Source organism: Esox lucius, chromosome 19 (assembly GCF_011004845.1).
Source record: "Esox lucius isolate fEsoLuc1 chromosome 19, fEsoLuc1.pri, whole genome shotgun sequence".
Lineage (NCBI taxonomy): Eukaryota > Metazoa > Chordata > Actinopteri > Esociformes > Esocidae > Esox > Esox lucius.
The window spans coordinates 7,811,975-7,838,419 of record NC_047587.1 but is presented as its reverse complement, the minus strand read 5'-3'; the positions used below and the strand labels follow the sequence as shown (position 1 = coordinate 7,838,419).

Here is a 26,445-nt window from a genome sequence, read left to right as displayed (position 1 = left end):
GAACGTTGAAAAAAGATTTACCTGCTTAAAATAATTTTTAACCGGAAATCTAATTACATCAGTTGTCAGACTCAAGCTAGCAATTGCTGTTAGGTCTGTCACCTTGGTAACCTCCTCCCCTTAGCCACACAGCTAAAAATAAGTATGTTTAATCTGTGATGTTTTGGCTTAGATATGATGAATATACCACATTACAGAATTTATTCTTGAAGAAAAAATGCAAAAACTACTCATTCAATTTGGTGTAATTAGCTGGTAACAAAGAAATATAAAATCACCTACAGCATCATCATTATAATAAACATAGTCTTACTACTATTTGCCATGATTTCTCTGTTGACATTCAGACCAAGGTGATCAGTTAAAAACCACACACACACCTCAAAATGTGTATCTAAATCTACTGTCACAAAAAAATAGAAGAAAAAAAAAACAGCTAACCTGTCTTGGCTGTGTCAAAGGTCACCAGAAGAGATTGTCTGACAGCTGTAACACAAAAACAAAGAATAGCCCCAGGGCCTCTCCTTGGACAATCAACGATTCTGTTGCGAACACACAACGCCGTAGGAGACACTGCAGTCTCCTGTCCCCAGGCGATTTAATGCGTTTCACCTACCACCCAGTGCTGACAGGAAACGCCCGTCTGCTGTAAACAAATTCGGCAATGGAAGGCGTAACAAAAATAAAATGGACCGGCTTTAGATTCTAGAACTGCGAGAGAGCTACCCCATTTTGAACAAGCCTAACGTCACCCTGTGCAGCAAACAGCCACAGTGTTCGAGTTGCTGACAAACAGGCGGCGTTTAACTAACGCAACAGAAGACATCTACAGACGAATCAACCACAGGGCCATCGGACAGCGTCAACCTCGCTCGCATCAGCAGTTCACTGGGAGACCTGGAGACAGCGTGGTGAAGCCAAGCCGCTGAGCACAGAGGCAGACGCATGTTGTGCATACCGGCCTTTCTTACCCAGACAACAGTGGAGAGGCTCAGCCACGCCCACAGGACGCGGTCTCACCGTTTGTCTCCGCGGGCAACACTGCGTCAGTGACAACCACACACACTTTACTCTGACAAAAATCATACAGCAATGAGTGTAACAGATGTCTCTAACAGAACAATAAGTACAGTTAATGTTTTTCCACGCTGGGGGAATATAATTAAACATTTCCCATGATTCCTCAAAGAACAGGAAGTTGGAGTTATTTAAAGCAAAGGCCAGCGGAAACAGGGAAACTCAAACATTTCAACTTGAGTATCAGTGGTTAATGTGGAAATGTGTAAGTGCTGCCCAGAGCACTAAAAGGCCTGTCCAGTCACCTTTATTCAGTGTTTTATGCCAGCAAGGATTTGAGACATTGTGAAGTGTAAACCTCCGAAATCCATGTCTCAGCTACCATCTCGGGAAGTGGTGTACATCTATATAGACAGTTGCCTTTCTCAAAGCAGTAGTGTTTCCTGAACCACTTTACTGAATTAACTGAATCTACACCACCACAGCAAAACAACCATATACAGCTCCGAAAAAAATTAAGAGTCCACTGCACCTTTTCCTTTCCAAAAAAGTAAAAAAAAAAAAAGGAAGGTTTTGCGTGAGGATCAGAATAGCTAAAATAAAGAGACCACTGCAAATTGAACACTTCTGTTCTTCACTCAAAACTTTCCTTTTCAACAATTTTCAGGAAATTGCACAAAACACCACATTATTTGTTACTGGGAATACATGCATCAGTTAGAAACATTGCACAGTATCCTTCTTTATGGTTGAAAGAAGACAGGGTGCAAAGCTGGTCTCTTGGCAAAGGGTGGCTACTTACAAAAATCTTCAATATGAAATATATTTTGATATTTTAACCCTTTTTTGGTTACTACACTATTCCATGTGTAATTGCAGAGTTATGATTACTGTACAATGCGGAAAACAGTCAAACTAAATAATTACTTGATATTAAAAATAATTAGCTTCTATAGATTAATATTTTAATACAGTTTTGAACATTTGGACAGCTTTTGTACACTGTAGTTCAGACAGGCCTTATGAAGTATTACAAGATGTCCTGTTAGATAAATATTAATAATAAATAATAATACAATTGCTAGCTACTGACCAAGATGGCGCCGCAGATGGCCGCCTAGGTTAACATGGGCGCAATTGTGTGTCTTATTTTGTTTGTTATGTTATACTGTTTGTATGCTCAGACCACTGTTCCCATTTGTTTTCTATTTCCCTTACTCTTTTTGAATAAATTGTTGCACCAACAGGCCAGAACAAATATCTTGTTTGTTGTGAAACTTACTTGGAAAATAAAACTCGGATTTTAAACATCCCAAAATATCACACTAGAATGAACTAGTATCAGAGATAATGAGAGTCATCTGATTTAGCAGGCCAGGCAAGAGGACCTGAGGGTTGGACCACTTGATAAACCAGGCAACGGGAGGGCCATCCCTCAGCAACACTGGTCCTCCCATTCACACACTTTTCCATTCTAACTCATTGTATTCTTACACCACATCTAAATCAGAAATCTTCAGCCGCTGTCCCACAGTACACTAAGGATGCCTTAAGAAACGCTTGGGTATCCTGAAAAAAGGAAAAGAGTGAGAATTTACATGTAATATTGACCTCATGGCACCCGAACCATTTTGGTAAGACATTGAATGTCAAGTGATTACAACTGTATTAACCTCATAACTAGTCCAAGAACATTGTCATCACATCTTTCTCATTTTAGGTAGAACTGGATCTTGGGATGGATATATCTTTATTGTTGTTTCATGTCCAATATGCTAAGGTTGCTCAATTTGTAAAATTGTAGGAGCGCACGTCACAAAGAAACGTGTTTCTTTTCACATTTGAGAACCATTATGGAAAGGCATGTGTGATTAGGCACAGGCCGACTTTACCACAGGCCGACCTAAAAACCGTGCATGGCCTTTTCAGCGCAGAAACTCATCCATAGTTCAAACCGGACAAAGCAAAATGTTAAAGCCGAGTAAATCAAAAGTTTGTTTAAAAAAAAAGAATAAGCAGAACGGATCAAAAGAGATTGAGGTCAGTAAATCAGTTATAGTTAAATGTTTTTGTGCCACAGATTATTTGAAATGTTCAAAATGGGTAACATTTCCAAAAAGGTTGGGAACCACTAGAGACATGCTGTTCTCCTAACAGGATTCTCAAAGTGCTGGGCTACAAATACACAGCCTCGTGAAATGACTAGCAATATCCACAGCTAATCATCACTGATGCGTTTTACGGAATACCTTACAGACAAGACGGCTTGGGTTGCCTGTAATACATCAACCTCCCATTGAGACGCCAATACTGACAGACTGGATTATAACTTAACCTGTAACCAAGTAGAACAAGGACGAAAGCGCTCTTTGAAGCAAATACCACCAGATCAGACATCTTATAGCTTAGAGTCCGCAGAGGGGAGTACATTAACTGCCCTGCAAACTCAGGCAGCATCAAAAAATGCCTTTGTGCAGGTGCCACAGTAACTAGAAACAGACTAGCTTGCTACATCTGACACAATATGAGCAATTTAAAAAGGGATTTATAACGATAAGAGACCAACACATTATCACATCTACATTATTTCTGTGTATTTTCGTGTTATGGCGGGAGTGGGTGAGTGCATGTCCATATTCAGTACAGCACAGACAGCGAGCGCGGCACTATTAGCCAGCGGAGACAAAATACCGGTCATAACTGAACTCTGGCTGCGTGATAAAGGCTGCAGCCACAACCTGTTTCCAGAAGCTGTCTGTACAATACACACCATATTGGAACACAGCACTTTGTGGAGCATCATAGGAGGCAACCATTTCCAGAATTAAAATACACCGGACCAATCACTTTACTGTGGCATCAACTGAGTAAAAACAGACCAAAAACTGACAACACAATGACAACAGATCATTTGGAATAGCAGCCTATGCGAATTTACATTTGGCTACGCAGCCACCACTCATATTAAAATGGGCAAACTTTCCTTTGAGGCTCTTATCCAGAACTCTAGATCGTAATCACCTTCTGCAAGTGTGTTATTTTGTCTGTTGTAACTAGTGCAGTTGTCTGTGTACACATTGCAATGAGGAAAACACATCTGCATTTAAAATTCACATTGGTGAAGTTACCTTGGTAGTTAGAAATGAAATCGCACATATAAGGAACATTTTTGTACCTCCCCCCCAGAGTTCAATGAATCTCTAACGGTGAGTCACTGAATAAAGTAGCTATTGACTGTTGGAATATTGAATGAGAAGTACACACTTTGCATGTACTTCTAAAAAATGTTGGAATAGATAAATACCTTGGTTGAGCAACTCAATGATCATGCCTTTTGCACAGCAAGTCAAAATATGTAAAACTGCAACAGGAAGAGAGGCTGGATCATCACCAGAGGGGGGAGATGGGGGGCAGCACCCGGATTAACAGAATCAGTGTTTCCTGCATATTGTAAAAATGGCCGCCGCAAAACTGATGCGCTGCCACAGGAAAAACTATATTTTTATGAAATAAGATTTACTATTGCACGAGCATCAGAGCAGAGCAACAACATTTCCAACATTTTGCCTTCACAATATAAAAGTCTGCGGTGTGTCTATAGAGTTTGTATTGTGTACATTTTCAGAGGACGTACAACCCCCACCCATTGGGAAAAAAAGGAGGGTAAACACTGAGTATCTATGCTGAATCCAGTACATGCACCGATTAGAAGGATCACACATTTAGCTTCAAGTCGTAGTGTCGGTGTACTAGCAGAGAACTGTTCACCTACTGGAGACTCCAGAGAACGAAGACCAGCACTCCATACAACCAATATGCAGTCTGTCAAAGCTGGGCATTCACAGAGATTTCATTAGGGCCTAAGAGTCTGCTGTAATGACTGAGCTTCAAACTCTCTACCCCCAAATGGTCATATAACATTTAAGGAGTTCAAAGTACACATATCTGAAATGTCTTTAATTGCAGGGCACACAAGAATTTGCAAAGGCCGTTGCAATTACGTTAGGACCTTAATATTGATCTAGGGGATTTGTATTCGAATACCTCATCAGTCTATAGACTTCCTAAAGAAAGACCATAATGACAAGCCCTGTGCAGAGCCCAGCATACTACACGGACAGCAACATCCATGTAGTATAGAGGGCTCTGTGGACAGGGCTACACGGGCAGCAACAAACAATATGGAGTGTCTGTACTCCAACCTTTGGTACAAATCTTCTAATTAGTTTTCACTGCATGATCATCAAAGCCATGGCTAATTAGACCGCCCTCATTCCCTCCAGTCATTTCATTACACCAAGAGTCGAGTGAATTAGCAGGTATCCGGTCAACAATCTGGCCTCAAGTCAGAAGGAGCTAAATCTGCTGTCATCATAGGTCATTGGAAGAGGACAGTTGTCCCAGGGCTCTGAGGTCTGTTGACATTGGATCAAATAAAACTATGCATGAAGTAGATAATAATACTCAACATCTTGTGATAAGCGTTTTCTGTTTCGAGGGAACTTTTTATAAGGACAAAATAGCCTTGTGCTTAGGGACCAAACATCGTCCATAAAAATCTAATGTATAGAAAGGAAGTGGAAAAAACTAAAGAAATATTCTAGGGCTAAAGCACAACAAAAATCATCACCGAGCAGCAAACAAAGTACAGAATACAACATTGTTGCAGCCTATACAATGAATTTCAGCATCATGGATTGGGGCCCAACGTAAAAAGCAGCAACAGTTACGTGAAGGCCATTCAACAATGCATTATGTGAATGCCAGAGGATGCAGACATGAGGAGCGTTACAAACCAGAAGAAAAGAAAATGCACTCCAGCATAACAGTGAGGGGGGCATTTGTTTGAGAAGGAAAATCTCTCTGGTTGGCATCAATCTCATCATTTGGTCTAGCAGCATGTATTGCACCCAATGACAGACCACCACCAGCAATAGACAGGCATAAAACTCAGGAAATGTGTTGATCTGGATGGTCCTGTAGAGATCTGGGATTTATCCCTGCAAATAGAAATGACGTATGCTCAACAACTCAAAAATGGCTAGACAACAGGGCTGAAACGACATTCTTTAATTTGTCAGGAAGGCTAAATCTGCAACAGTCAGCTGGGCAGCAGGTCTGCATGCACAAGAAGTTTGTGAAAAGCACACACAATCCATTCATGCGACCTGAGCTTCATCACCCTGCACTCACAAATACTTTCTTGGTATTTCTGCACTGTTCTAATGCTCTGTAATTATCCGCCTGCTTGTGGTATTACCCAGAAATGACTAACAGGCAAATCACACGCTACCAAGTGTTTCAGTGTAAACAAAAAAAACAACCAAAAAAACATCTTATTAGAAGCCAAGCCCCCAGTATTTAGTGTTTCCTGGCACACCGAAACACTGTTACTCTTCGATATGAAAATCAAAACAATTCATATAGGCAACTCTTTTGTTGCTAGAGCTTTTTCAGCAAACCTAACAATATCTATATATAATATAGATTCAAACCCCTGGCATTGCCAGTGCAACAGCACATGGTTCAGACAGTCATGTTACCATGATGATCAAATGTCCCAAGCAATTAACTTCAAAAATATCATAATCAAAATGTTGCCAGACTTTAGCCAGAAGGAGACATTTTAAATATTTCCAAAACAAGTAAAAACATTATTAAAAAAAAAAAAATTATATATATATATATATATATATATATAATAATAATTATTTGACTGAGCAGTAACGTCACAAGTAGTAGTCATCTTGTGAAACTGCATTCCAGATAGTTCACCTTGGAAATGAAGGCACAACATAACGCAGAGCATTGACTTAATGACCATGTCTTATTTATTGCTATGACCTAACACTCCAAAAGTACACTGTACACTAACCTCAGGGGGCAGGGCAGGGTTCACTGCTAACAACAACTGGTGGAACACATTTCATATGACCATGCACACAGCTAACCATGCATTTTGCAGTCTTGGCAGTGAAGGGCATTTTACATTTGATTCAAGAACAATACAAAAGCTGTGAGCGGGCAAAAGATTGAGATGTTTTGTTTTTCTGCCCATCCATATGGGCTCTTCCAACAGAGAAATTGAACTCAATAGGAAATAAACAAAATACCGAATCATAAGGCATAACAAAACACAACAAAAGGCACGAGCGAACTGAATTGTCCTACATTGAATTGTGGTAGTCCTGTCTGTGCGGACTACCGCTATGTTAGCAATCATGCTAATTAAATTCTAGCAGATTTTGCCCAAAAAACATAGCTAAATGTTATTTACCAAAAAAAGCATAGGCATTCATGATCATCATTCCAGTGCTATCATATTCTACAGCCTGCTAACAAAACCTGACAAATGCAAGGTGTTTGGTATATTTCCATAACCTAAAATTGTCTCCTGATTTATTTATTTTTCTATTACAAATGGGTGCTTTTCAGTGAAAACAGAAAACAGGACATCTTTTCTGAACCAGACAAAGAAAAAAAACTTTTTTAGGCCTAAATACAATTCTTTTGTAACTGTCCTTAAAATCAATTTTAATATTATATTAATCATTATTAACTATGTTACTCTACGAATCTACTGACCAAAATAGCAGTTCCCAAAATGACTTGGAAAAAAAATACAAATCTGAATAAAACCCTACAGTGCCTGTTATAGATTGCTATTTTAAACCCTTGCATTAAACCAAACTCTTTGCTATGTAACTCCAGATCTCTCCTCTTGTGAAGGAAACTTAATCAACAAACACACACACCCGAGCTATGGATTAAATTATTCAAAGAGCAGTGTTCCATTTACTTTGAGATGAGCATGTGAGGGTGAACAGCCAAATAACCAACCTAGGCACATCTAGAGCAGATAGGCTGACAGCCCAAAAACATTAATCCAAAACTATTACATCAGTTTCCCATGGTTTTATTTATATATATATATATATATATATATATATATATATATATATATATATATATATATATATATATATATATATATATATATCCTAATGATCTTAGAACCATACAACAGTGCCAGTGGGGAAAACACTGCCAGTAGTAGCGTTTTGCACACTTTCTTGCACAGCAGTGGGTGGGGGAGGGGTGGTTCAGACTCAGGGTCGTGGGAAACCATCGGCAACCCAATTGGGTGGACGTGTTAACTGCTGCTAAGATGTTTGTAATATATTACAAAATGGTCACAAACATCCACCACGTACAGCAGTCTCACTTACTTGTCAACTTTGTTTTCCTAACATTAACTACATCCTGCCCCTCAATTAACCATTCTCTAAAACAGAAGAAAATCGCCACCCAGACTCATAATAAAAGCAACTACCTACCTGCAAACGAGGCAATATTTATTCCAAGAAAAGTACATTACAGTGTGTTGTATTGGGTGTTAAAGAGGGGGTAGAAAACAGTTTTACTTGATATAGCACACAGTGCCCCATGATTTCACATTATATTTTTGACTTCTGAGTGTGTAAAGTACAATACATATACAGTGGGGAGAAGTATTTGATAATCTGCCAATTTTGCAGGTTTTCCTACTTACAAAGCATGTAGAAGTCTGTCATAGGTACACTTCAACTGTGAGAGACAGAATCTAGAATAAAAATCCAGAAAATCATATTGTATGATTTTTAAATAATTAATTTGCATTTTATTGTATGACATAAGTATTTGATCACCTACCAACCAGTAAGAATTCCGGCTCTAACAGACCTGTCAGTTTTTCTTTAAGAAGCCCTCCTGTTCTCCACTCATTACCTGTATTAACTGCACCTGTTTGAACTCGTTACCTGTATAAAAGACACCTGTCCACACACTCAATCAAACAGACTCCAACCTCTTCACAATGGCCAAGACCAGAGAGCTGTGTAAGGACATCAGGGATACAATTGTAGACCTGCACAAGGCTGGGATGGGCTACAGGACAATAGGCAAGCAGCTTGGTGAAAAGGCAACAACTGTTGGCGCAACTATTAGAAAATGGAAGTTCAAGTCAATCTCCCTCGGTCTGGGGCTCCATGCAAGATCTCACCTCGTGGGGCATCAATGATCATGAGGAAGGTGAGGGATCAGCAAAGAACTACACGGCAGGACCTGGTCAATGACCTGAAGAGACACACAGCCAGGGCAACTAAGGAGTGGCTCCGTAAGAAGCATCTCAAGGTCCTGGAGTGGCCTAGCCAGTCTCCAGACCTGAACCCAATAGAAAATCTTTGGCGGGAGCTGCAAGTCTGTATTGCCCAGCGACAGCCCCGAAACCTGAAGGATCTGGAGAAGGTCTGTATGGAGGAGTGGGCCAAAATCCTTGCAGCAGTGTGGTCAAATCTGGTCAAGAACTACAGGAAACATATGATCTCTGTAACTGCAAACAAAGGTTTCTGTACCAAATATTATGTTTTGCTTTTCTAAAGTATCAAATAATTATGTCACGCAATAAAATGCTAAATCATTCAATGTGATTTTCTGGATTTTTGTTTTAGATTCTGTCACTTGCAGTTGAAGAGTACCTATGATAACAATTACAGACTTCTGTACATGCTTCTTACATGCTTTGTAAGTGGGAAAACCAACAAATTCGGCAGTGTATCAAACACTTGTTCTACCCACTGTACAGCGACACAAAATAGCATTTCTTCAATAAGGCAAAAATATATTGTATATTAGTCAGGGAATTAAAATAGTGTTGTGACACCATCCCTTTCCAAAGCTAATGAACAGAAGTAAATTAAGCTGTAACAATTTCTAAAATGTGCTCCAACTTAAAATATTATTTACCATAAGTGAAATAAGGTAAATTAAACAGTCATTTTTTCCCCCTACATATTTAATGACAATTTCCCCAATACACACAATGCAAATCTGCAAAAAAAAAAAATATAAATGAAAACTGGAAGCCATGTTGTTGTTGCCGAACCTCTGTGTCTAGCATGACTCTAAGCTATTGTAGCCGATTGTAGCTATCAAGTTATGACAGTTAGCTTCATAGCTAGCTCCTTACCTTTAGTTGTCTCACAGATGTTGGCTACCTGCATTATATCTATGTGATAGCCACTTGCTGACACACATACGAGTGCATGCACAGACACGGCAAATTACATTTCACTGACTTCATTCGGTTTTTATGTGGCTGCACATCAGAATTTAGCAGTGACACTGCTCTGATTACAGAAAGAGAGAAACTACTGTCAGTAGGGAAACCACTGGCACAGTATACAAAACCAAACATCAGAAATACCTTTCAATTTGGAGCCATGACTTGCCCTTTTTTGTAGCAACACAGCAGTCTGAAGCAGTAGATACAGTCCACAAACAGCATAAAAATACACCATGGAGTGGAGTTGGCTAAGATGTGTTGCATTTTAGGAACAATAAGTAACTGCAATGTTTCAAAGTAGGCTGTTTGTTTGAAACAATGGAACAGTCAAGTCTGAGACACTGCTAATGCAATTGTGACATTTCTCCCATTGATGTTGTATTTTCTCACAAGAATAGCATACTACATTTCAAAATCTTCACTACTGTGATCCAGAGTACACACGACAGTATAACATCACAACCTGAGAACTTCGGCAGTTACAACACACACACACACACACACACACACACACACACACACACACATCTACTGTGGAAAGAATGAAAGCACCCTACAAAAAAAGAAAGCTGACCTAGGACATTGAGTGACACTTGTGACAGATCTGAAATCAGCCAGAAGACAATCTGACCTCGCTGGGATTTACTTCTGGCATGTTTTGTGGCGGGTCCGGCCAGCGGCGCATCATGTAGGCCTAGAACACTCGACACTGTACAACATCCGAAGGATTTTTCCAGCAGCTGTGTAGCACCCTAGGTGCCTTGGCTGTTTTCAGCCAGACTAACACCTACTCGATCTGCAGTTGGAGAAGAAAAAACGAAACCGAGCGCTAACCTGTGAGTTAGCCATCAGACATCCACCAGATGCGGGACAATAATAACTAAAAGACTACGCAAATTAAAGTTCAGAGCAGTCCGACAACCCTAAAAACATGCAGGCGTCTCAGATTTACATTACAGAGATGTAATTCCTACTTTCTTACAATGTTCTTCTTTGCCACCCAAACTATCTTACTCATTATGCATGAGGATTTTTAACTTCTTGATTATTTCCCAAATAGTGGTTAGTAAGTAGTATTTTGGCAATTTCCTGGTTCCGATTTCAATATGTAAAAGAAAACTAGGAGCCACTTGTTTTCCAACATTATTCATCTCTGTGAAGTGTGGTCCTGTATGCAAGGTTGCCAGATCATTGACAGTAAACTGCAAAATCTGCTTTAAAAAAATGCTCAAATGCAATTTCTACTATACAACCCTCTGTAAATTTATCTGGCCAAGCCCATTAAAAATAGCCCAATTCAGGCAGGGGGGAACTACCCATCTGGCAACGCTGCCAATATGGAAAAAAAGTTTCCTCCGACGGTCACATTCGCTGCAGTATTTTGCTGGTATTCAAAGTACATTGCACTTTTTTTTTCTTTTACTATGCTGACACACAGAGGCGATGCAAGATTGAGAAGGCAGCCGCCTTTGAGGTTTATACATAGGAAAATCCCTGGTTAATAGTTGACTAACTGATTTTACATTTATGTTTCTTCATTGATATACCTAGGAAAGCCATGGATGAGGCAGGGAATACAAACAACACGGTTCCTTATGACTGGGCTGTACTATATAATATCACATACTCCCACTGGTGCATTTCTCTGAAAACACTGGCAGTTCTATATTAGACAGTGCACCAAAAAATCTGTTGAAAAACCTCTTGGGAGCCTTTCTGGGAATGTTCTTCCAACGCAGGCTCTATATGAAACACATGGCTGTCTTAAGATGACAACTGTAGTTCCCAATACCATAATGGAGACAGGTCTTCAAACAGAGACTACAGTAAAGTGCCGTGTGGTGCATACACACTTCTACACGCTAACAGAGGAATGTCTGAATGCCTTTTCCGGTCTCTAAATATGTGTTTACATGGAACATTTTAGCCTCTGCCTGACTGACTGACCTTTCTGGCTACATGCAGCCTAGCCATGAGAGGGAACTGGCCTTGTAAGCACTTCACAGACCAGAAACATTTCTGAGAAGGGCTGAACCACAGCACTTGAGCCGGTCACGGCTGTGTTACGCAAAACTAGTTCAACATTCTACTTACTTGTTACAGTAAAAACAGAAGACCTATACATAGAGTAGAGAACTGAGGGATTATACTTCATAAGCTCCCCATTTTCTCAACAAGAAACATGCAAGAAATGCAAGGCATTCTTGATCACAAACATGTTCCTTCCACTGATTACATAAATGCTAATTTGGATGCAAAGAGGTTAGCCTGCTGTCCAGCTCCTGACGAAAAGACAAACACAAAACCCAAAATGATCAACATTGACCCACTTCCAAAGGAGTGTGGCTGATATTTCACTACAATAAGGAGCCTTGTGGGTGATTGTGAATGGGAGAATTGATGGCTACAGCAATCAAATTAGCAGTAATAGTTTAAAGGGTGATATATACATAAAATCTGAGTGGTGCATATTAATTTTGTAAATGTATCATAAGTAAATTGTGACATTGTGTTTACCTGTCATGTTTCTTTTTAGCTGCCAGGTGTTAGATTTGAGGAAGACTAGCTGTCGCTATGGCATCAGATAAATGGGATCCAAATAAACACATCAAGTGTTTCCAGGAAGATGAAAAGCATGAACACCACCCTAATCATGTAAGAGAAGCAGACGAAACATACCTGTAGTAGCGTGACTGCAGGTATGTGGAGCACACGGCTTTGGAGACGTGGCTGGCCGAGCCGAAGTCGATCACTTTCACACGATAAGGCTGCCTCACTGGGTCCACCAGCATGATGTTCTCTGGCTTCAGGTCGGCGTGGATCAGACCCAGGCTCTTCAGCTTCCTCAGGGCCGTGGCCACCTGCTGTAAGACCGGCCTGATCACTTTCAGTGGCAGCGGGCTGAACTTGTTCTGCTTCAGGAAGTCATAGAGGTTCTGCTCCAGCATCTCGAACACCAGGCAGGTGTGGCTGCGGTGCTGGAAGCACTCGAAGGCCCGCACCAGGTTGTGCTCATCCGCGTTCTCGCCGCTCAGACGGGCCAGGATTCCCACCTCGATCTGGCCCTGCCGCGCGTACGACGGGTGGTTCTTTAGGATTTTGACGGCCACAACCTCCCCGGTGCCTTGCTTCCAACACTTTACCACCTGCCCGAAGGTGCCGCGGCCCAGGAACTCCAACACCTCGTAAGTGTTCTTCGCAGAGCACAGGACCTCATGCTGCACCAACTGGTAGTCCCCATCTCCTGTTGCGTTGCGAGCTCCCGTCCCAGCCCCGTTCTGCTTAGGGGGCACGCCCCCTACCGTGTTGGTGTTACCTACAGTAGTTTGCAACATGGCAGGTATCATGGAAATGTCCTCTACTATCTGCATGGCTTTCCCACTGTTCTGTGGGTGTCCACCCTTACGTTTCAGCCCACATCGCAAGGGGCTGTCTGACGCATTCAAGGCTATACAGCGCTCTTCTGTCTCCACACCTCCTCCACTGCCGCTCCTCCAGCCGCAGTCAACTCTAGCCGGCCTGACTGCACTTGAAGCTCCACTACTGGCCCCCGGCTCCTCTGAGCCCTTGGCTAGGCGGCTCTGAGGTGGTTTTTGGAGCAGCTCCCCGTGTACTTCTTTCAGGGACGCAGCTGCCTGCAAAGCTAAGTCCTGCCCACACAGGGGTCTAAAAGATGTTGACTCTTTTGGCTTTGAAGGGAGGACGTCAATAGGCTGGGCAATGCCAAAATGTACTCCAATGATATAGGTCTGCAAGGTCCTCCCATAAAACACACAGCTGTTGAGTTCAACTCCAGGTTTCCTCACACTGCAAAAGGCACTTGTTTGGGTTTGATAAACATGTGGTGGGCAGACCAAAACTTGTGAGGCCATACCTGTTAGAGAAAAAGGGGTAGGGAATGATTAGTTTAACAATGACTACCATATCTCTGGACTTTTCAGACAATAACAATCCAAAACAAATCATTAGGTTACTGCATCATGCAATTTTGATAGACAGAATTTTGTTACGAGGGTGACTGTCAGAATATCACCCCCAAAACATTTTAAAGAGGATGCACATTCAGTTAGAGCCAGGCCAGATGCGCGTTCCACAGCAAGTTCGAGGCACATCTAATATAAAATAAAACTATTATCACATCATGGGGGAATTCCATCCCTCTGTGTGCGAGCTATGCTGTGGGTCCGTCGTACTCAGGCAGGAAAAGCCGAGCAAGCAGAAAGGTTAACTACTGTAGATAAGGGGATATTCAACCAACAAACTGTTCCACTATAGAGCACAAGCCAACACAGACTGCCTGCCTGCCTGCCTGTCAAAAAAGTAAACCTTTCAGCTGAAAACACGTTCCATCTTGTCTAAATACTCTGTTGGAGAACCATCACGACAGATAATCAAAGATTTCGTCAAGGGAGTGGTTGCTTTAAAGAGGGCACTACAGTGCACATTATGTTCACAAGGACCTAAATATTTAGCTACAAAAGTAAAAACAGTAAGGATTTTAGCTTTAATAGCTTAAAGATTTTTGTGCGCTAACATCTGCACCTTCTAGATTACAAGAATAGCCAGCCTAATGCTACAGCTTGATTTAAACTTTTAGACTTCTTAAAAGAACAATTTCCTAAATGATCCTATCAATGTGGATCTGAAATACAGCTAACATATGAGAAAAGTTCAATAATAAAAAAATAATCATTCTATTACATTATATTTTGGGAATAACCAGAGGACAAAATTATCGTAACATTTTGGAATGGAAACAATTGACGTGAAAATCAACAGAAAGTGTTTCCCATCCTTGTTCAGAAAATATAACATGACAAAATGGCCAACTGTACACACAGAAAGGAAACATCGAGACTCAGAATCCATTGTGTCCAATTTACATAATTCATGCTTTGTATTGAATATGGAAAAATGCCCCCAAACTGTAAGATAAACTAAAGCATTATTTGAAAATGAACTAAAGCATGATTGTGTTGTATTTTGAATTATGTCACATTACAGTAATGCCATATAGAGCGGATCACTATTAGGCTGGTATAGCGAAGAGTAGCCAAACATGGGTGTGTAGTTAAGATTATTCACACGAGAATTCCTTAAACATATCATCATTTGACTTCGAAAATGCCAGGAAGTTTTTGTAATTTAACAAAAAATGTATTGCTGAAAAAGTATTTGGGCTTTTCTGACCAATCAATTCCAGGGTCACATTTGGCTTAATACATATTTTTCAGTGGCCTGTGTTGGCTCAACAGTGTCACTTTAACAACTAATGGCCAAGAATACAGAAATGCATCTTCAATGAAATCAACTTACGTGGGCTTACTGTGTGAAATAATAGGCCTACTCTTTCCTCTGTTCCTGATACATACAGTATATATATAAGGCCACTCTGTCAAGTACTGAATTTGCACAGGTTAAACTACAAAGGAACTACCAGTGAGATATACATTTTTTTCTTGCCTCACAAATAAGGCCAGGGACAAAAAGATGGGTAACAAAAACAAATCAGACAGTATTGCTTCATTCACTGGCCAGGTTTATAGTTATTTTATGTATTAAACCCCAGACCAGACACAAAAATAGAGTTTTTCTTCTGAATTGCACGGCAAAACAGGAAGGGAAATGCTCAGGGATGTTATCATGAACCAATTGGTGATTTTAAAACAGTTACCGACTTAAACTGCTGTGAATGGAGAAAAGTGAAGATTGATCCAAAACTTAAAGAAAGAATAAAGTGAATGTGCTGGAGTAGTCCCTCCTGGGACTATTTATCAAGAGATATATATAACTGGTGGGCTGTCTCTGCATCAATTTTGAACAGAATCATGGAAGAATGGGCCTAGTTTTCTCAATAGCAGGAAATGTTGTTTAAAATGTCTGAAACAACATATTTTGTTGATATCATTTCCAACCAACTGCATACACCCCTTAACACAAATGTTTGAGCTTAGGGATTGCTTTTGCATTGCTGACTCAATAAGACAGGTTAGCATTGCTAAAATTCACTTGAAATAACTGACTGTAATGTGTTGACTAATGACTATGACAAATATACATAAACTGGAAACTTAATTAGGTACATCTGCTCGTAAAATAAACCGCAAACCATGTGACTCAATATATAAAGCATGCAAACATGGTCAAGATCTTTAGCTGTTTTTAGACCTAACATTAGAATGGGTTATTTGTGATCTAAGCCACTGTGGTATGACTGTTGGTGCCAGACATAGTGGTTCCAGCATCTCAGAAATAGCTGACCTCCTGGGATTTTCACACACTAAGGATTGACTGAGTTTACAGAGAATGGTGCATTAAAGAAAATAAACATCCAGTGAGCTGGCAGCTCTGTGGGTGAAAACTCCTTGTTAATGAGAGAGGCCAGACTTGCTGAAAAGAACAACTAGACTTGTTGAAACTGACACATAGGCCAAAAATACTCCTCAGAGAATTGCAGAAATAATAAAATAGCCACTCCTGACAACAGCGGTGGGAAACAGAAGGGGCACAAAGCATCAGACGCTGAATCGGATGGTGGAAAAGGGGGGTCCTTCACAATACTCGACAGGTGTACCGAAACGTGGTCAGTGAGTGCACGTCACACACAACATATAAATGGGACCGATCATCCATTAGTTGTTTAACCACGTTTTTCTATAAGTGTCGTTATTGCTTTATATCTGGCTTAGTTGCATTGCCTTCATTGGGGAAAGAGTGCTTCCGTAACCCACTCACATGCGTGAATTTTGTTGAAAACGTTACTTTGCACTAAGGAGTCAATGGTAGTCGCACATACATTAAAACAAAAGTTATAATAATTTAGATTTGTAAACTTGATTTAGCGACCACCAGTCACATTAAGGGCCAATCCTGTAAGTTATGTAGTGAGTACACAAAACAGTAATCCATCAACGAAATGATTAAGCGAATGTTATTTCGAACGCTTCCGCATATAAGGTCAGATACGTTATCTTAAACTTGTATAGAGGACTTGTTGAACCATAGTATGGACCCTCATTAACAAGCTAGAAATACAATAACATTGGCCAACTGCAGTAGCGAGTTACCAAAGGTCGTTAAACATGCACAGCTAATTTAAGTTATAGCTACTGTGTAGTAAAGCAATATGGAAAAGTCAATCACCAAAGGTCGATTTGAGAAAGTAAACTATGCCAACGAAAAAAACTTTCTGAAGAAAGTTAAGACACTTATCAACGCTAGCAAAGCTACCACGTAGTTAGCCATCTACTTTAGTTTGTCGGAGTTCCTTGTTAACTAATGCGTAAACTCAGCTAGAGAGTACTGTACTGTACTTAGCTGTACATTAAAATCGAACTGTGACGTTAAGTGTCAAGGAATAAGTTAGCAGTAACTACAGTGGTTCAATAATGTAGGTAGGTAGTTGCGAAATGCATTAATTCGAACGAATGGCTTTACTAGTGTTGTGCACATACCTTTATAACGTTAACAGTAGTAAATGACAGAATCCATAGCTTCTCTGAACATGCTATTGAGTTAACAAGTACCCACACCATGCTCAGTCTGTCTGCAATGCTGCCATCTTGTTCTCCTGGACAACGAGGTTTTCGATAAAACCACCATCTCCCACATTTTAAACTCCGAATAACTCACGTATCTAGGTATTACAGCATTACATGATACCATTATTACATAACATGATACCAGCCATCGTCCACAGCGTACTCAACAATTGCCAGCTGCAAAATAAGTCAGTGCCTCTTTTCATTTCAAGGGCTACAAAGCCCATTTGTGCGAACTTGTTGTCCCAGACACTGCACCGTTTCAGCACGTTGCTAGCTACTGTGCTAACAAGCAACAGTCTGCCCACCCCGTTGCGTGTGGAATGTTTGAGAATTGAGTCATGTAACAAGACCAAAGAAATCAACAATCGACTCACTATGAACTAACTTTTTAAGCATATCAAAGCCACTTAAAAACTAAAACTAACATAAATATAACAACAATATTAAAGACGACATAAAGATTACACGTAGGCCAAATCTGGACCAACTATATAATAATAATGAAGGAAAAAAATCTAAAATGTTAAATTTACGCAGGAGTTGCTCTTGGTCTTTTTCCGATGGTCAAATGATTAACTGGTCTTGGGTGGACAAAAACCAACAAGTAGCAACTGTATGCTTCCACTTTTCTGAAGTGTATAGACAGACATTGCATTCCTATTTTAAACAATAGAAATATACATGTTCTACTATATATGGCAAGGTGTTTTAAAATGTATTCCATTTAACGTACTAGTCATTACTACTACTTTTTTGTAATTATTTCCGTTTTACTAGTAAAAGTGTATTATAAATGAGTTTGTTAGCTACTATTCCAATTTTTACTAGTAACTATATCAGTTTCACTAGTAAACATTGTATTCCAAAAGAAGATATCTTGAACAGTAATTAGTACTTCTAACAAAGTTTTGTATCTACCACTATGCAAATCATCTATTAATTATCTATACGTTCCGCAACTGGTTATCAGTTTGTAGCGCAAGAAAGACAGTTTTTCATCAGAGATGGCATTCATTTTAGATTCAGCAACATATGATATTTGCATACAACCGAGAAGACATGTATTGCTTCTGAACATAAAATATGTTACGTTAGTTTAGTTTTTAGTACTTCTAGCAAGTGAAGCTAGCCAACAAAGAATTTAGGCTGCTAACTTCCGGTTATGTTGACAGCTGAAATTCTCCAGGTAAAAAATGTCGAAGTATGAAATCGCAAGCCTTCAACAGGCAACAGGCATTTCATTCCATTGTGGATTGTCTCCATTCGAAAACAAGTATGTGTGAACTACTCTACCTGCATACATCGAGACAATGCTGCGGGTGTAGGTAATGTTTAGGCATTAGGTTTATTTGAATACACAGTAGATCTCCAAGTTGACGATCATTTAATACAGGTGTGACTAGTACTTATTTTTTAGTAACTAAGAAATATTCAAATTGTTACTACTCCCTATGTAATAGACACAAGTAACATTTAAACATTTACTCGTTTTATCTTGTATTTCACATTTGTGAAAAGTTGTTTCAACTAGAAAACTTGAGAAAAGACTAGTCATAATGAATGAGCATTAGTAGCCCACCCCCTTTTTTTTATATTCTGGTTTATTCTGGGTCAGGACACTTTAGTGGGCTCATAGTTTAAACCCTACCCCATCAAATTGTATGTCTGTGCCTTGACCAGACTATCATATATTTAAATGCTCCCCAAGGAACTTGACAGAGCTTTGTAAAGATGAATGGCCAAATAATGCCAAATCTAGTTATACCAAATTAGTAGAGACCTATACCTACACTGTGATTACTGCCAAACGTGCTGTCACCAAGCAGTAACTCAAGACTTCAGCTGCTAAGGTTAGGTTTTGGGTTAGGTTTTGAGTAAGGTTTAGGGTTAGGTTTAAAGTTATGATAAGGGTTAAAGTTAGAGTAAAAATTAGGGTTATTAAGACAGTTGAAATATGACTGATAGTCTAGAGAGCAGGGGTGTCAAACCGGTTCCACGGAGGGCCGAGTGTCTGCAGGTCTTTGGGTTTTCCTTTAAATTGGTTCCCAGGTCAGACCTGAACAACCAGGTGGGGGTAGAAATTAACCAATTAGTGAACTAATTAATCAATCAGGTACAAGGTGAGAGCGAAAACCTGCAGACACTCGGCCCTCCGTGGAACCGGTTTGACACCTGTGCTATAGAGCATCTACAGATAGACTTCTGAGACTGTCCAAATGAGTTGTTTCTTTAATGAATTCTGAAGTGTGGTGAATGTATGTAAATAAATACCATGGGGGGACCTGGTTTAAATGGATGAAATGCTTAGGCACTGACAACACTTTCCATAGGCACTGTAAGTTTTAAACGAATGTGTTTCCTGCAAGCATGTCTGTTAAACACCATCAGCCCTAGTGATGGCCATTCGAGGCTTCATTAGCGTTATTTTAGCAGCAGGATATTATGCTGGCAGCACTCAGATTTTCTTTATCACAATAAAAGCCATCATTGAAATGTATAAGGCAATATAGTTAATCTAGTCTGTGAAAAGAACAGACAAGAATAACATTGCAACGGACATTAAACAAAATGTACAGACTAGATTGTTAACTGTATTACCGTATGTATTTCAATTTTAAAACAGACAATCTGAGTTAGCACTGCTAGCATAAACTCCTGCTGCTAGAAGAACGGTAACGAATACTCGAATGGCCATCACTAATCAGCCCAGGGGATTAAGAGCAATCAACAGAACTTCCTGTGTTGCTAATATTAGAGACTGAAGCATTGACAGCCCAAAGCAACAGGCAACTGGGAATACACAATGACTGGGTTCATCTGATGTGCTAAGTAACAATTGTAAAGCAGCAAGGGAAAGAACTCCCCGAGTTGAAAAAGGTCATACCATCTTCTTCCGCTTCATCCGGGGCCGGGTCGCGGGGGCAGCAGTCTAAGCAGGGATGCCCAGACCTCCCTCTCCCCAGACACTTCCTCTAGCTCTTCCGGGGGGACACCGAGGCGTTCCCAGGCCAGCCGGGAGACATAGTCCCTCCAGCGTGTCCTAGGAGTTGAAAAAGGGTTACTTCAAATTAGGTGTCCCAAATAGCTCAGCCCATGCTCTAACTGACACCCATAAAGAAGTTCAGATGCCTCTGGTGGCTAGAATGTCGTTTCATCAGCCATCTTGATTTTTGTCGAGTGGGAGTCTCAGGGCCGGCCTGCTCCAGGCATAAGCAATATAAGCGGTTGCTTATAAATGGTGTGAGAAAAACAACACCACAAATCTAGCCAGGAAACCAACTGCAGTCAACCTAGCCGTTCTTAAAAATGGTGTGCCGCAGCTATACCATATTAGTGGGAGCTGTCTGAAAGCAGTCTCAGTCGGAAGACATACATTTGTCTTGCTCAATCATTTGAGAAAAGATTTCGTTTTTCAAGTTACATATAATGTACAATGCAGGACCAGGACTAGGTGGAGAGATTATATTTCGACACTGGCCTGGGAACGCCTGGGGATCCCCCCAGTCAGAGCTGGCAAATGTGGCTCGGGAAAGGGAAGTTTGGGGTCCCCTGCTGGAGCTGCTGCCCCCGCGACCCGATACCAGATAAGCGGATGAAGATGAGAGGTATAGTGCATTTCTATGGAGACGTGGATGAAACACTTGAAGCAACATTACAGACTCAATTCCCATAATTAGTCATTGGGTATGTCAAGCTTATCACTTGATCTAATGTTAATGTAAACTGTAGTATCAGTCCCATCTTCTGCTCATAATTAAGTGATATTGCAAAAACAGTCAAACAGAAACTCTGTTTCACACTAGCTGCAGTCAGATGTGACGTCACTATCAGTATGGTAACTGTCATGTGATGAGTTTGATATACTCATATGCACAGATATGCACACTGTTGCCATCTCATTTATGTTTGGACGAGGTCCAAGGTGTTTTACTTTGGGTGCAACGATGCTCGGTGCAGTTGGTTAGCATTATTTCAATAAGAGCCTTTTAAGAGTATTGAAAATATATTAGTTCATGGTCATTATTCAATGGAATGGTAGTATTGGTTTCGGCTTTTTTTTTGCTTCCAAAAATCTCTTTCACAATCAATTTAAAATGTGCGCTTTAGTCTTGCACTGTGAGACCCCAGAGACTAATGGAGAAAGCCAGGGGTTAGGAAGCAATTATTATTTTTTTCCCCTTGCTTTCAAATTATACACTAAAAAAGTACATTAAATTCACTAAAGGTGTATCTGTTGTTTTAGAGCAGGGGTGTCAAACCGGTTCCACAAAGGGCCGAGTGTCTGCAGGTTTTTAGTTTTTCCTATAAATTGGTTCCCAGTTCAGACCTACACAACCAGGTGAGTGTAGAAACTAACCAATCAGTGACCTAATTAACCAATCAAGTACAAGGTGAGAGCGAAAACCTGCAGACACTCGGCCCTCCGTGGAACCGGTTTGACACCTGCGTTTTAGAGCATGTTTGCACATCTAAGGTTCAGAGTTCAATAAAAAAAAAATAATGAAAATGTATAAAACCATAAGGAGCTCTGGTTAAATGTCTACTAAATGTTGTAAATGCTTGACAACCAAACTTGTTTGAATGTTGAAGAGCTTAAAACATTGCTTTATTCATAGGTGATAACAGCATCACACTAATATGTAGTGACAACACTATGTAACAATACATCCAAGGTGAGACAGTTTTGCTTGGAATAAGTATATACATATTTGTATGCATGACAGGTTTTGCTGCAACACTCAGTAAGCCAAAAAGCAAACAGAGCTTTTAAAAACATGGTGTATTGTTCAGTATTACCATTCCTCTATTGTGAACGTTAAAATGGTTTAAACAATTACAAAATAATCTACAGCTGGCATGTCTGCGAGGTGCCAATGCGTCATTGACGCGTTTAGTAAAACAAAAATGCTAGCTAAGTAAAAATACATTTAAAAAAAAATCTCTAAGCTCTCACTTTGACCCCTCAGCAACTGCAACGGTCCTCTAAAAACACATCAAAACATGTTCTCACCTTGCATAAATTAGCTTACCCTGTTCCAGACAGACCACCTCCAATCACCATCCTAATCAAAATAAGGGTCAGGTGTGCAGGTGGTTTTGGAACGGCGATTCAGTGCTCTGTGTTTCAATAGACTACAATTGTTTAGGTCTTTTGAACAAATTACTGGTGTGTAAACATACCATATTTCTTTTGCCCGGAATTATTCCTTAGGTACCCTACTTTGGGAATACATCATACATCTTGTTGTAAATGACTGCAAACCAATTTAATTCACAAGTATTCAGTTTCCAAATCAGATGCTATCAAAGAAATTCCCTTAAATACACACATTAAACCCTTTTTACCTGTGGTCGATGTACGGACCCAGAAAACGATGTGATGCACCCATCATCAATTAAGGAACAAGTGAATGCAACAGAGCTTGTTTAAACGTTTTGATATTAATTAATACTGGAATTGTACAATATTGGCATTATTATTACAGTACCTATAGCCATACAATGGTTAAGCATGGAAAGACTAAAGTGATCCCAATTTATTTAACAGTTCCGTGTTTAAGCCTGGGTGTCAGAACTTTCTCCTTGTTGCACAATCTCCTGTAAGACCTTTTGGTAGAAAGGGGAATAAACCAACTTGTTGAAGTTGACCAGACGACTAAACTTTGTGGCAATCTCTTCCAGCTCTTTGTGGACTGGAGCTAGGCCCCCTGGCAAGTTAGGAGCACTCCTGTGATTCGACTCCAGGAAAGTAAGCAGGTATGTCTTGATGCGGGAGTCTGAGTCAAGAAAAGGGAAAATTCATGCTTGAAGGTTAAATTCACACAAAGCTGTGTATGTCATCATCAGGAACAGAACTTCTTAAAGACATGACAAAATTATGAAAACCGGACAACAACACATGCGGAGGTTAGGTTACCTATTAGCTTGCAGATGACATTGTCTGGGAGAATGACAGCAGAGATCTGGCCTTTCAAAATACTCCACCGGTTGATGGAGAACGGGGAAAAGCCATGTTCAGACAGAGATCCAGTTAGCTCCACACACATCCTCTCCCCAATGGTAGCAAAGGCTTCATCTGCACTGAAAGATCTTCAGACCAAAGTGGTTAGGTGATTTTTGGGTCTACAAAATTAGTAAGCCCTCTGGGTATTTTGCAAAGGGAAAAAAAAGACGACGACATTATTGAAGACTGCGTTTTATTGTGTACTCACGGTGTGTGCATATCTGCAAGCAGAACCGCAATTATCCTCTTGAGTCTGCTCATAAGGCCCGGCAAGCCTGAGATGGCCTCCCCCGTGGTGTTGTACACTATGAGTAGCACAGACGCCATCAGAACCAGCTGCTCCAGGTCCTGCTGCATCTCCTGGAAACGCAACTGGTCCATAAGAAGAGTCTAGGACAAAGAGCACAAAGTCAGAGAGACGAGTGACAGTTTCTTCTCAAAGTCAGTCCTCAACCACTGGTAGGCCACAGGCCTGCTCAAGGTGTATGTACTGACCTACCTCAGGGAATGGATCGGAGGCGTGGTTCCACTTCAGCAGACGCAGGTAAGCATGGTTGTGCACGGCGAGAGGAGTGAGTGAACTAACCGCCCCACCTGTCTGGCCTTCACGGGACACAGATTTTGCAGACTCTTGAAGCCACTTCTCAGTGAAGTCTAAGGCGTCTGCAAAACGTCGGTACATTAAAATTCAAAGATTTACAGTGATATGTGCGTTATAAACAGTAAGCATGAAACAGTTTTCAACAAAGATCCCCTGAGACTATAAATAAATGTCCTCCTTACTAGGTTGTTTTTCAACAAACTCCTGGAATTTCTTCCGTTCGTACTCAACGGATTGCTGCAAGAGTTGGGGTCGGAGGCTGCTGACTGCAAAATTTGCCATATCGAGCTTCATTTGATCCATCACCGGAAAAATCGCCCTACGAGACAGCATGACCATATCAACATAACAGTGATCTAAGAAATTTGGGTCACAAATCTTAAGTTAGAATGACGAAAAAGGGAAAGACCTCAACAGTAGCCCATTCATTTATCATTCAAAAGCTAACCCCATTGCCACCCTCCGAAGAATTGACTGCCAACTTACTTTAATAGAGGCACGAGATCTCGGATTTCTCTAAGTTTTCCAATTTCCTCGTCCCGGCTTGGGGCGCAGAGTGAACCCATCATACCAATGACAAACATAACAACCTTATCAATGTCCAGAGCTCCGTTTTCAGCCTGCTGTCGGATTAGAGGAAGGTCTAGAACCTCTTCAATTTGGGCCCTCAGCCGCCCATGTCCCGGGAGCAGAAAGGACAGCAGAGTCTACAGTGGTGGAGAGAGTGAATATCTCAAGTAAAATTGACCCAAATGTTTGTTCGTTTATCTCCAAATGTTATATATTCACCCAACCCTCAGCGGTTTTACCTCTTTGATCTCTGCCAGAAGTTTTATGGCATGATTATATGACGGCGGGTTCTCACTCAGTTGTGCCTCCAGGACATCCCAGAAAGCTTTGTGCATAATCTCCTTGACTCTTTTTTCCAAACTGGGAACACGGCAATGAGAAAAATGGCAATACTAAATAAAAGAAAATGGCGTATGAAAATTGGATGGCAAATTGTGCATGGCAGAATACATTGTCACAGCCACTTCTATGAAGCAAACGGACCACAGAGCTCACCTTCCTTCTGCCGGCTCAGAGGGCTTCAGCTGGAAGTCTGTGTTCAGTACGATTTCATGAGCCAACGCCATGTTAGTCACACCTTTTGCCGTCTCCATAAGCTCCTCTGCCGACACAAATCTCGGTGGGCTGGCTGTAACAAAAGGTACAGCCAGTTAGGTTACATGACATCTGCAAATTCTGGCTTTCAAGCCTTTATATGAAGTAAAACAGATATTTGAACAATCAAGGCAGCTATTGTGTTTCTCCAAACCCCTGAAGGTGCTACTCACACTGTGGGGCGTTCCCTCTGTGAGGACTAGGTGTGCCTCTACGGACTCTCTTACTAAGGGACTGTTCAGAAGAATCTGTCATTTTCTCCGTGCCCTTGTCATGCTCATCCCCAGGTTTGTCAGATTCATTGGGCATGTTGTTCCTCACACTTTAGGCTTTGGACTGAAAACTATATTAGGAGCATACACAATATTTTCAGATGCATAATGCCTGACCACAAGGATTAAGAAAACCATATTAAGTAATTAGGAAAAATCGTAATTCTTTCTAGGCGATGCAAACAGTGTTCAGTGACCAATACTGAATATAGCTTAGACAGGTGATGTTCAATCGGCTACCTCAGACTGCTAATTTAGTTAGACTAACATAAAGTAAATTGTAAACATTCCAAATACTGAGATTAAAGATCTTTGGCCAGACATTAAATAGACTGACAGTCGGAGGGACTGAGCACTTCGTGGGCCTCCAGCTCTATCTGGCTAACCAAACAATAGCACATGCGACACAACGATTAGTTACCTACACAGTCAGACATACACGTTCATCCTCTTTCACCTGACTAAACTAGCGTAGCATGAAAAACAATACGAATGAATCTGGTAAGATACCTAATCAAAGTTTACTTCAGGCATGGTGAACATTAAAGAAATACGTTGTTGATCTCCGTTGAAAATGAATGAAGTCTTCCGGAATTGGGTGGGGCCAGAATGACGTCACTCTTCGATGCTCATATCATTACGTCAACGCTAAATTAACACTCAGATGTCTAGTAGGAGAACTTCATGGAAGACCAATAACACACGCACCAAATAATAATGTTTAACGTCGAGTCGGCAGT

General features: G+C 40.6%; 2 protein-coding genes across 9 annotated transcripts in view; both read right to left on the bottom strand.

Moving 5' to 3' along the window:
• hipk3a (homeodomain interacting protein kinase 3a) overlaps positions 1–18,216 on the bottom strand; it is a 30,605-nt gene extending 12,389 nt beyond the window's left edge. For 4 of the 6 annotated variants that reach the window (XM_010904079.3, XM_010904085.3, XM_010904083.3 and 1 more), the window contains exons 1-2: positions 17,575–17,778; positions 12,800–13,994 (exon numbers count right to left, since the gene is read on the bottom strand). In XM_010904079.3, coding sequence (XP_010902381.1) covers positions 12,800–13,992 — 1,193 coding nt within the window. In that variant the 5' untranslated portion in view covers positions 13,993–13,994; positions 17,575–17,778. Of the gene's footprint in view, positions 1–12,799; positions 13,995–17,574; positions 17,779–18,197 lie in introns of those variants that run through there. The other 2 variants (XM_020040422.2, XM_010904080.3) reach the window with 2 other exon arrangements.
• Positions 18,217–22,240: 4,024 nt separating this feature from the next.
• Positions 22,241–26,328, bottom strand: tcp11l1 (t-complex 11, testis-specific-like 1). Of its 3 annotated transcripts, none has more exons than XM_010904087.3 (10): positions 26,216–26,328; positions 25,607–25,776; positions 25,335–25,467; positions 25,079–25,199; positions 24,756–24,976; positions 24,452–24,588; positions 24,168–24,331; positions 23,877–24,058; positions 23,582–23,754; positions 22,241–23,441 (listed from the first exon to the last, which is right to left on the bottom strand). In XM_010904087.3, the coding sequence occupies exons 2-10, from the start codon at positions 25,740–25,742 to the stop codon at positions 23,221–23,223; spliced, it is 1,488 nt and encodes a 495-aa protein (XP_010902389.1). In that variant the 5' UTR covers positions 25,743–25,776; positions 26,216–26,328; the 3' UTR covers positions 22,241–23,220. The 3 variants fall into 3 exon arrangements, with proteins under 3 accessions (XP_010902389.1, XP_010902390.1, XP_010902391.1); XM_010904088.3 differs by having other exon boundaries at positions 26,131–26,323; XM_010904089.4 differs by lacking the exon at positions 26,216–26,328 and adding an exon at positions 26,127–26,203.
• Positions 26,329–26,445: the final 117 nt, after the last annotated feature.